The 12,050-nt window shown below is 39.3% G+C and overlaps 2 protein-coding genes across 2 annotated transcripts; one reads left to right on the top strand and one right to left on the bottom strand.

The window, feature by feature from the left end:
- Positions 1–3,368: 3,368 nt before the first annotated feature.
- LOC135684491 (melanocortin receptor 5-like) lies at positions 3,369–6,798 on the bottom strand. The gene has a single exon (XM_065200074.2). The coding sequence runs from the start codon at positions 5,917–5,919 to the stop codon at positions 4,933–4,935; it is 987 nt and encodes a 328-aa protein (XP_065056146.2). The 5' UTR covers positions 5,920–6,798; the 3' UTR covers positions 3,369–4,932.
- A 359-nt stretch (positions 6,799–7,157) lies between these two features.
- LOC135681783 (uncharacterized) lies at positions 7,158–11,048 on the top strand. Its single transcript, XM_089115047.1, has one exon. The coding sequence runs from the start codon at positions 7,158–7,160 to the stop codon at positions 11,046–11,048; it is 3,891 nt and encodes a 1,296-aa protein (XP_088971173.1).
- The last annotated feature ends 1,002 nt before the right edge of the window (positions 11,049–12,050 follow it).

Here is a 12,050-nt window from a genome sequence, read left to right as displayed (position 1 = left end):
GTGACTATCGCATTTTATGTGTTTTGGTGTAACGGAGGCATCTGGGGCCCTAAGCTACGAGACTTCTATTCACGGACATAAAGAAGATCACATTAAATGGTGTAGGGCATGCCAAACACAATATAAAAAGACAAAAATGAGAATTAATTTCTCGTTAGTTAGGGAGAACTGAGCTTTAGAGCTTCAGTTGAGGAACTTTCAAAGTTTTCAAAGGTTATTTGAACTTGAGCAAAGCTTTGAAGATATGGACGTAAAAGTACCTTGGGTCCCTTTTGGTCTGGGGCCCTTGGATGTTTTCAACCACTGTGTCACGACACACTAGCGTGCCTTGAGGTACTGCCTAGTGTGCCGTGAAAATTCTCTAATTTCACATGAGTGGTCTATAAAGTCGAAAACAAATTACAACTATCCGCAAATAATGTGCCGTGGATAGAAAAGATGTTGAAAAACGCTGAATCAAGGTGCCCTAAACTGTGTTACGCCACTGGCCCGTGATAAGGGAATGCAAGCGTGAATGCTAACCCTTCGACAGAAATCATCATTAAGGTTTGCTCCTTCTACAAAATGATTATGAGTTTCTGACCTCCTAAAAATGGTACACAAACTGTTCAATAATCACAAGAATAGGCAGGTAAGCAAAAAGTGTGTGAATTACTGAAAATGATGCAAATCATGTTCACAAAAAGATATCGATAAAATAATCGATATATTTGGCAGCTTTCGTGGAAGAAATTCGCTTTTTTGAAGAAAAATGTGTGAAGTTTTAAAAATGCTTATTAGTTAACATTATTTCAATTACGTTGCATTTTAATGATTTCTTGACTAATATTAGAAACTCACATGTGTTAAAGTACACTCCTTAAAATTTTGGGTGTTATTAGTATTCGGGCAAAAAAAATTCAGCCCCCCCCCTTCCTGAACTCACCCCGTACGCCTATGGGTCTAAGAACAGCTGAAGATGTGTCAAAATGACAATGATTCTGTTACGGTAATTGTGGAAAACTGTTACTTGCTTACTTGCATCCATCATAGTCTATTGACTATGCATCCATGTTTCTAATGCTACTGTTCAGGAAAGATAGCTCTTTTGATGAAAATTTAAATTTTTCTGACGAAAGTAGACGGCCCATAGAACAGAGCACAGGCACTTGCCTTAATGTCTTTTGCAAATTGTTCAGCAATTTATTACTGTTTTTCATTCATTCTAAGATATTTGCATCCATGTTGCTAATGCTACTGTTCAGGAAAGATAGCTCTTTTGATGAAAATTTAAATTCTTATGACGAAAGTGGACGACCCACAGAACAGAGCACATGCATTTGCCTTGATGCCTTTTGCAAGCTGTTCAACTTTCTTACTGTTTTTCATCCCAGGCTATTTGCATCCATCATAGTCTATTGATTATGCATCCATGTTGCTAATCTACTGTTCAGGAAAGATAGCTCTTTTGATGAAAATTTAAATTCTTATGACGAAAGTGGACGGCCCACAGAACAGAGCACATGCATTTGCCATAATGTCTTTCGCAAGCTGTTCAACTTTCTTACTGTTTTTCATCCCAGGCTATTTGCATCCATCATAGTCTATTGATTATGCATCCATGTTGCTAATCTACTGTTCAGGAAAGATAGCTCTTTTGATGAAAATTTAAATTCTTATGACGAAAGTGGACGGCCCACAGAACAGAGCACCTGCATTTGCCTTAATGTCTTTTGCAAGCTGTTCAACTTTCTTACTGTTTTTCATCCCAGGCTATTTGTATCCATGTTGCTAATGCTACTTATTCAGGAAATCTGACACTGTTGATGTAAAAATCAAAATTCTTATGGCGAAAGAGGATGGCCCACACAATAGAACACGTGCATTTTTCCTAATCTCTACTAAAAGGTGTTCGAAGACTTTTCGTTGTTTGTCATTCAAGAGGGCCGAGCTATGCCATCTGCATCCATGTTGCTTACTGTACAGGAATGATAGCTCTGTTGATGAATATTAAAAATTCTTTTGACGAATGTAGAAGATGGCCCACACACACAGAAAACGTGTGCCCTAATGCTTTATGCAAGGTGTTCAACAACTCTTCGTTGTTTTTTCATTTCAGGCTATTGTCACCCCTGAATCCACGATGTAGAAAACCTGTCGTATAAATCTACTACTTTGCTTATGCTGCTGTTCAGTAAAAATAACTCTGTTTTTAGTTGTATATGATAATTAACTTTTGCAACTTGGTTGTTTGAATAAAATGTGGTGTGACCCTGGTTGCGAGTTAAAGGACCTAAAGACAAAATCCCTAAGGAACATTACAATTTTGAATTTGCTATCACTGCAGACAATCAAGGAGCCCGGGTCCATGCGTGTTACGCACGTATCAAGGCTTTCGATTAAAAAAATTTGTTTCTGTTTTAAAAAAGCAACTTGATTTGATGATTTTGAAAAATACCCCGTATGGCATAGTTACCAAGTCTCCCGCACCCTGCTGGAGACTCCAGCATTTCAAGCTTGTCTCCAGTCGAGCTCTGCAACAGCAAAACCTAGAAAAATCTCCACCATTCTATGATTTTCAAACGTTCAAAATTTACTGTTACATTTTGGGTATTGTCAGTGATTTTTTTCATGCAACCAATAGAGTTGTCTTTCCTATGTTTAGATGTCTCGCGGGCTTGCGACCTGCAGTTCAAATCTCCCTTTGTCCCCTGCTGCTTTTCTGTGTCGTGTTGCAATGGAAATATTTTAAACTCCTCCATAGCTTCATAATGCTGCTGCGCAGCATTCAAATTTCCAGCTTTTTATTCGCCGAAACTTGGCAACTATGGTATGGAGTCGAAAAATGGTTCGAGAAAGCAAATGTTTGGGTTATCGGGGGTTTGAGCTATCGCGGATGTTTATGTATGAAAGTATTGCGCAAGGTTCAAGGAGAATGAAACATCAGTATTGCGGGATGGCAACATGAAAGTATTGCACAAGTTCAGAGCGTTGGAAGATCGAGCTTACATAACATAATTTTTCACTTTATCTTCAACAAAATTCATTTTCAACAGTTTCTCAAAACCTACCAATACACTCCTACAAGATGGAGAAATTATATTATAAATCAAATATTTTCAAAGAAGTTCTGATAAAGGAAATCGATTTTTTCACGCTTAAATTTGCTTTGTATTTTTATAAAGAGACAAGTTGGCGTGCCTACTCGAACCTTGGATAAAACATTTTTCCCACATAAACTCGCTTTTAAGGGCCTACGCCACCTGGGGAGCCGGGGTGGTCATGGCCCCCCACTTTCCTGAGAAGCAAGTAGTTTTAAAGCTGCAGTAAAAGGGGAAAGAAGCCTTGGCCTCCTACTTTTGAGAGCCTTGGCCCCCCCCCCCCACTTTCAAATTCGTGGCGTGGGCCCTGCTTTTTCCTCTTACCTGGAAACATGCTTACTTCGATCTCGGCAAACAGGGTGAGTTTATACACTATGAACACGAACAATCGTACCATTGATATGATAGGAACATCCGCGATGAAATTTCTCCAAATGGATCGGCCCTAAATGAAAGGGAAATGCTTTCCCGCAGCTTCAAACATGCCTCCAAAAGGCTGTAGCCCTTTTCATCGAAAATGAAAGGAAACAAATTGGAAATATTTTAATGCAGTATTTTGTATTGTGGTCCTATATCTAGCTGCGAGACACCTTTGTTGTCGAAATAATGAATTTTGATTGGTCGATAGGGTATTGAGGATTAAAACTTGAATTTGGAACTTAAGCTATTATTGCTGTTTTGAGAACTAGAGGGATTTTTAATGTGTGGCGTGTACCTAGTGTACCATCTTCTGGTTCAGAGATGTTTAGGTGGCAAGAGAATGCTAAATGAAACACACGTGTTCGTATCCAGTCATTTACATTCTATTCTGTGCATCTTGCAGCAATTTTTTCCCTCACCTTACAATTGACGTGTTATATACCGCAAAATTTCTACCAACCAGAGTACGGAATTATAGGATACAATATTTGCGTCAAGGCTTTATTGATGAACATTAAGATGCATACACGAATTAGCAAATGTTTCTAAAGCTGTTTATCTGGAACTATGAATACTTGAGTCAGTCCAGTATACGTTAACTACTTACAAAGTTCTCTATGAGTTAGTTAGAAGAAGAAAAATGACTTATTATCGCGTAAAGTTCAGACCTAATACAAACCGCTCACCACAACACCAGCTAGATACACTTAACAGAGAAAACGAAATTCCTAGCGAAGAAGCATTGAAATCTGAAGTTTAAAGGTTCACACAAAATTCTGTAAAACTATTATAAATATGGAACAAAGATAAATATGGGACACAATTAATTAATACAAACCAAATTTATAATAACATACTACTCAAAGGATCCTTGAAAAACTTAGTCAATTGTAAGGACCCTTGAAAGACTCAATAGAACAAGTAAAAAACCAATCGTCAATTGACAACAAAAGTAACTCCAAACTACAAACATATAATCTTTCCAAGAAGGAGTTTTGATGAGAGACCATACTGAAAAAGACCTGTGACACGTAAGCCGAATTTTGGCGTATTTCTTCGGCAATTTTCGCCGTAATTGCATTGGCATGACATCAAGTTTTTCAAGTGCTAGATTTTCAATTAAAAAAATGTCCCTGCTTGCGCATCGTTATAATTCCAGAGTTATCTAAAGCTTCGAATCCACTGCGTGTTTCAGTGCGTTTACGTTGAGCCCTGAGTGAACCTGATGCATGCATTCATCTTTCAGGATTTATCATTTGAACCTTTTTAAACTTTACCATTTTCAATTGAAAACCGTGAAAAATCACGCCGTTCTGGCCCGCTCTACACTGAAACGTTTCTGTATTGTTAGGCACCAAATGAAAACTTAACCCATCCCCTGGCAGTCAAAGATAAATTGCCATGTTTCCTCTCTACCAGCTCGCTCGCCATGCTACATAGGTTGGCTTTCTTCGTGAACCGATTGTGGGTTACCTATACTTACCGTTTCTGATAGTGGCTGAACCGAGTTCACCAAACGAATCTTTCTAAGCTGTCTGAGAAGCGCCTTCCTCATATCTTGCATCCCGATGCCATATATAAACGGGTCCAGAAGCGTGTTGGTCATCCACAGATTAACAGAAATCTTGTTGAGCACAGGATAGTTCTTCTCCTTTCTCATTAGGTCGACAATCACTAAGCAGGAAGCTGGTATGGAACAAATTGCGTACGACAACACCACCATACCAGCAACGACTGCCACCTTCATTTGCCTTTTTCGTGAAGCCCTATGATCTACTTGCACAAAAGCGCTTTCTGTTTGCTCCGAAGCCTTTATCTTTGCCCGACTCACCAGAAATAAACGTGCTTGGACAACTAGTAACAGCAAAGAAGTGGGAAGTGCCACTGCCGTGGCCAAAATTTTCAAGTTCGTAGCGTCACTGAGAACTGCTTTTTTTGAATCTGACGTTCCGCTAGTAACTGAAATGAAGATTCCACAAGAAATGCCGATGAACCAATTACCAGACAAAATGCCGATGACTCTTTGTTCTGTAAATATGGCGTGAAGACGAAGCCCGTGGATACATGCAACATAGCGCTCAACAGACAGCGCAATAAGGGTAAGGCTCGATACTACCATAGTTGTGGATCCGTTGAATTGAACAATTTTTCGCAGAACCATACATGTCCCACTGTTTGCTGTGAGGGCGAAAATGTTCATTATTGATGTGCAAATAGAAGTGACTGCAATCATTAACCCATGGGATATTGAAAGACAGAACAGGATTTTGTGTCTTGGCAAACAAAGCTGGGCATCCTTTGCTAGGGTGAATAATATCATTACGTGAAAAGGTATCGCAAGGAACACCAACACCAAGGCTAAATTGATTCCAGTTTGATTTTCCTTGCATGAGTATACCGTGATGTTGTTGACAGCCATGGTAAACACATATATGTTATAGCCAAATTGTACGTCTTCAGTGTGTCACACAAGCACCAGCCTGTTCTTGAATAACTATTCTCAATTAGGAAACTTCTCTTTTACCATATTCTCATTTTATTTAAATTTTTCATAAATAATTCATTAAGAAGCCAACTGCTTGTTGCTTTGTCAAGATGATACTTGCTTGTGTAGCTTTTTGGAGATAAGATTCACTGTTTTTCCACTGTATTCAACTGTCTGAATGAACTTCCAAGGACCGTGCACCAGTCTAAATGTGGAAGGGCTGAAAAGGGCGTGACCGACATTTCTTTGGCCACGCCCTCTAGAACGCCGGAAAACGCCCCTTTTAGAAAATACTGGCTTATTTCTACTGGGGTTTTATAAACAATCTGGTTCAGAGAAGATATAAATAGCTATGAAAATAGATAAAATTAGCTTGGTGGTAATAAAACATCAAGAAAAACACCTATAAAATGAACAAAAATAGTTCCCAGTCAAGAAAAACTGCTACTTCTTACGAGTATACTATTCAATGTTTAGTAGACCATAGTTAGAGTAAACTTTCAAGAGCGTTTTCTAACGTATTATTGCAAAAAAGTGGAGTGGCTATAGCCCCTGCTAGCCCAATGGCTGCGCCGTGCCTGACTTCTGTACGTCATCCAGGGCTTTTTGGCCTTATACCTGCCCTAGAGCCTAGGGGTTTAGGGGCGTTAAAAAAATAAGCAATTTTATTTTTTAAGAAAGCAATGAATAAAACATTGCAAACGTATGCCTAAAAAAGTACAACGTTTTAGACGATTGCAAGAAAATGTCCCGTTCAGATCGTCGAAACTCCCTGCAGAACAGGATGTGGTGGCATCATCAGCATATGTTGAATTTGTTTAGTTGGTCACCCTATGTACAAGCGCCTACGTAAGGGCCTTCTTATTTTTCTGTATAAGGTGTTATCTTTAAAGTTGTTAAAGAGAGTTGTCGCCTGAAATCATCGCGAACGAACGCATTATCACAACGAAACGCTGTATTTCATTTATTCATTCACAAATCATCACAGTCTAAAATGTAACTGTTTGTTTTATTATCATCGTCTTCTGGCAATCTTTTAGTCATTATAGCTGGACTTAATATTTACAATTGTCGTAAATGTTGGAAACTAAGGACGCAGGACCTTCCGTGTATCCTTACAAGGATGCTCAGCCAACTACCCAACATTTTGGTGCCGTGACCCGGGAGCTGTAATGTCTGAAAAAGAAACATTAAAGAAGAAAATTCAGGCACGAAACGGTCATCGCCTGGTTGTTCGCAAAAATGTCGCGAAGGCCCGAGAGCTGTTGCCTCCGCGCGGTCAAAATCTTCCACCGGAACAACAATCGAAACTCGAATCAATCAAAAACACACTGGAACGAAAACGATTGATTATCACGACACTAGATACAGAAATTGAGGATCTTTTGGAAGAAGTCGATATCGAGAAAGAAATAGTAGATCGTAGCGATTTGGAAGAAGAAACGGAAGACATAATATGTCAAATAGATCTAGTTAGCAGAAAGGACACGATCGCCCCGCAACATGAACTTAATCGCAGCTTCGAATCACAAGGTTTTGCCACAGCAGGAAAAGTGAAGCTACCAAAATTACCTTTAACGGTGTTTAATGGAGACCCGACAGAATGGCCATCATTTTGGGATAGTTTTTCCTCAACAATTGATGAATCTCAAGGCTTGGCTCCTATCGACAAATTCAAATACTTACAGAAATCGCTGCTTGGCGAAGCCGCTAAAACGATATCAGGTCTTCCACTCACAAGTGAAAATTATCAAATAGCTCTAGACTTATTGCGAAAACGATATGGAAATCGTCAAATAATTATTTCAAAACATATTGAAGCCTTAATGGATTTACAAAGGACTGAAAACGGAGCGGATTTAAAGAAATTGCGTCAAATGTACGACAAAGTTGAAAGCACTGTTCGCAGCTTAAATGGAATTGGTGTATCTGCAGAAAGCTACGGAACTATCTTGACGCCTATCATAATGTCAAAAATACCGGTAGAGTTAAGACTTCTTATCTCGAGGAAACTATCGGATGAATGGGATTTAGAAGGACTATTATTAGCGTTCGGTGAAGAAATTTCACTTCGAGAAAAGTGCGCTTATGCACCTATTGGTAGTGCTACCAATACAAAAACAGTTTTATCAAAACCATCCTTTCAGCAATCCACAGCAGCTACACTGCTAATCAACAACCAGAAACGAGAAAGGAGTGCAAACGATGGAATACCATCTTGTTTATTTTGCGGGCAGAAACATTTTTCTTCGAGCTGCACAACGGTTTCGAATCCTGACGCGCGGAAGCAGACATTACGCGAGAAACGGAGATGCTTTGTTTGTTTACGTGGTGGACATGTTAGCAGATTTTGCAGAAGCAATACTAGATGTTTCAAATGCCAAGGAAAGCACCATGTTGCAATTTGTGGCTCAAAAGCTGACAGTTCCACAAGTTTTGCAAAAGCAAGAGAAACAGCCTACAAGGAAACCGTCGCCGCGCCTCAGTCACCGCCCACACAACCATCGGTAAGTACTTTGCTAGCGTCTCGCAATAACACCACAAATACCGCTGTCTTATTACAAACTGCAAGAGCTAAAGTAAGAAGAGTAGACAGTAACACAGAAGAATGCGTTGTAAGACTTATTTTAGACTCTTGCTCCCAGAAATCGTATATTTCACGCAGGCTAAGGGATAAGTTACAGTTGCCCACCATAAGCACAGAAAAGGTAATCATTAAAGAATTCGGTAACGTTAGTGGGACATTAAAAACGTGTGATTCAATCCAAATTGCTATCGAAGGAGCAGATAACCTAACTGTGTTTATTAATGCTTTTGTGGTAGACAATATTTGTAGCCCGGTTGCTAATCAAGCCATAGACGTAGCCAAACTGAAATATCCCCACATAAAAGATTTGCCTTTAGCTGATAAAGGTAGCGGCATGGATGAATTTGAAGTTGACATATTGATTGGGGCGGACTACATTTGGCAGTTCATGTTAGATCACGTAGTACGGGGGGAGCATGGTTATGGCCCCGTAGCTACACTTACCAGATTCGGGTATGTACTTAACGGTCCCGTAGAAATACCGTCAACAAATGAACACTCATCGAACATTATCATTTCACATGTCCTTAAAACTGACAATATTGTCGTTGATAGCGATAAACATTTGATAAACGAACTTCACAAATTCTGGGATATCGAATCTATGGGTATCAAGTCTAATGAGCAAGAACTAACTTGTAGCGAAAATCCATTAGAGGGAAAAATTCATTTTAATCAAAAACTCGGAAAGTATGAGATTTCGCTCCCATTCAAGGAAGATCATCCTGTAATTGCAGACAATTATCAAGTAGCACGTAAACGTCTCGAAAGCCTGTTAAAACGCTTAAATTCAAAACCCGATGTTTTGCATCAATACAACGAAGTAATTTCTGAACAACTAAATTCCGGTGTTGTAGAAAAGGTAGAGGATACGGAGTTATGCTCGGCTCCTGTTGGATCTGTGTATTATAATCCTCACAGGGAAGTAGTTCGAGAAGAGCGGCAAACTACAAAACTTCGAGTCGTTTACGACGCAAGCTCTAAACAAAACGGCGAAGTAAGTTTAAACGATTGCTTAGAACCAGGCCCAAATCTGGTACCTCTCATTTTTGATGTACTTTTGAGACTCAGAGCTAAACGAATAGCGTTAATTGGTGACTTAGAAAAGGCATTTCTGAATATCATTATACAAGAAAACGACAGGAATTTTCTCCGATTCTTGTGGTACGATAACGTTTTTGAAAAAGATCCTGAGCTTGCAACATTGAGGTTTTCACGTTTAGTTTTTGGACTTACGAGTTCGCCGTATGTTCTTAATGCTACTGTACGTCACCACCTTGAAAACTATCGACAGTCAGATAACGAATTTGTGCAAACCGTCGAAAAATCTCTATATATCGACGATTTTGCGTTTTCATTAGATACTGAGGAGGAAAGTTTCGAACTTTATCGTAAACTCAAACTTTGTTTTGCTTCTGGAGGGTTTAATATGAGGAAATGGGCCTCTAACAGTGATTCGCTTATTGAACGCATTGAACTAGCTGGAAATATGCATAGTAAAACCGCAAATTCGAAGGAAAGTAATGTCATTTTCGACGATGATGAAACCTTCACAAAATCGATCTCTAATACAGTATGCAATGGTACCGAATCTAAAATCCTAGGAATGCCTTGGAACAGAAATAACGACAAATTTGTGTTTGACTTTTCGGAGTTTATCGAAGCCGCTAGCAGTACTGTTGAAGTAACCAAGCGCAATATTTTAAGAACTACCGCGCGGTTCTTTGATCCGCTCGGAGTACTTTCGCCGGTAATTCTTCCGCTTAAAATGATATTTCAGCAATTGTGCAAATTGAAAACAGCCTGGGATGAAAAACTCCCTGACGACATTTGCAATAATTGGCTCAAAATCGTAAACAACATTGCAAACACAACACTAATTGAATTTCCGCGAAGCCTAATGGGAGATATTATCAGTAATGACGCTATTTCGATTCAACTACACGGCTTTTCTGATGCAAGTCAATATGCATATGGGGCTTGTGTATACCTTCGCGTCGAATCATCATCTAAACTAGTAATAAGCCGATTAATTTGTGCAAAAACCAAAGTAGCACCTATGAAAGGTGAAACAATACCGCGACTTGAACTAATGGCCGCAGTAACACTTTCGCGTCTTATAAAGTCAGTCCACAATGCCTTGATTAGCACAATTAACTTAGAATCAATCTTTTGTTGGACAGATTCACAGGTTGTCCTTCACTGGGTTTTAGGTAACAAAGAACACAAACAAGTATTTGTAAGAAATCGAGTGCATGAAATTTGCGATTTAACCGAAAAGAAAAATTGGCGATATTGTCCAACGTCTAACAATCCAGCTGATATCGCTTCAAGAGGCATTGATTGTTCTAAAATGCAATCAAACGAGTTTTGGTGGAACGGGCCACAGTTTTTGGAAAACGACTCGGAATTTTGGCCTGTAAATGAAATCGCGCCCTCGCAGCAAATCGAAATTAATACAAACGTTGTCGCCTGAAATCATCGCGAACGAACGCATTATCACAACGAAACGCTGTATTTCATTTATTCATTCACAAATCATCACAGTCTAAAATGTAACTGTTTGTTTTATTATCATCGTCTTCTGGCAATCTTTTAGTCATTATAGCTGGACTTAATATTTACAATTGTCGTAAATGTTGGAAACTAAGGACGCAGGACCTTCCGTGTATCCTTACAAGGATGCTCAGCCAACTACCCAACAGCATACATGACTATCTCACAGATCTCTAGACAGAGTCGAAGTTTTTTTATATAAAGAATAAAATGAAAAGCCCAAGACAAAACCCCTGTGGAACACCATTTAACTTACATAACTGTTCCTAACTGTTCCGACATCAGACATGACGCAAACAAGGCATGCTAGATATCAAGAACTACAAATTTCTACATCTTTTTAAGCAAGATATCATGATCTCCAGTACCAGACAGTTTAGGTCGACAAATATCAATGCAGTGTATTTTCCACTATTCATATTTGTAAACCAATCATCAGTGCAGGTACCCTGGGTACCAGACTCACTATGTATGAAATCAAATTTTATTTCGCAGGACAGGCGATAAATAAAATGCAGGACAGGCGACTTTTAGCAACAGTGTAACACAGGCGTCTAAAAGCAAGTCGCTCAGAAAACAGTTGTTGCCTTTGTCTATGCCTGTGTTAAAGATAAATTTTTCAAACATTTTCCAAAGAACAGGGAGAACTGATATAGGCTGGGACGTTGGAGAGGGGGGGCGCAGGGGGTAAATCGCCTCTGTTGCCTTTTGATAGGAGGGGCAAGGGGAGGCCTAAGTGCCCTTTTCATAGAAGTGCCCTTTACATCGGCCGTTTGTAATTATCAAAAAGTTCATATGAAGATCTGATTGTACTGCCTTATTTATAATGACATTTCTCAGAACTTGTAAAGATCTTAAAATATCTTCGGGATGAAGGTGGAATGATCACAAGTGTTAGAACACAGGGTTCCCATTCATTGCA

This window comes from Rhopilema esculentum, chromosome 21 (assembly GCF_057945365.1).
Source record: "Rhopilema esculentum isolate cy_ngs chromosome 21, ASM5794536v1, whole genome shotgun sequence".
Classification (NCBI taxonomy): Eukaryota; Metazoa; Cnidaria; class Scyphozoa; order Rhizostomeae; family Rhizostomatidae; genus Rhopilema; species Rhopilema esculentum.
Note: the sequence above shows the minus strand (reverse complement) of the source record. Positions and strands in the feature narration are given on the sequence as shown.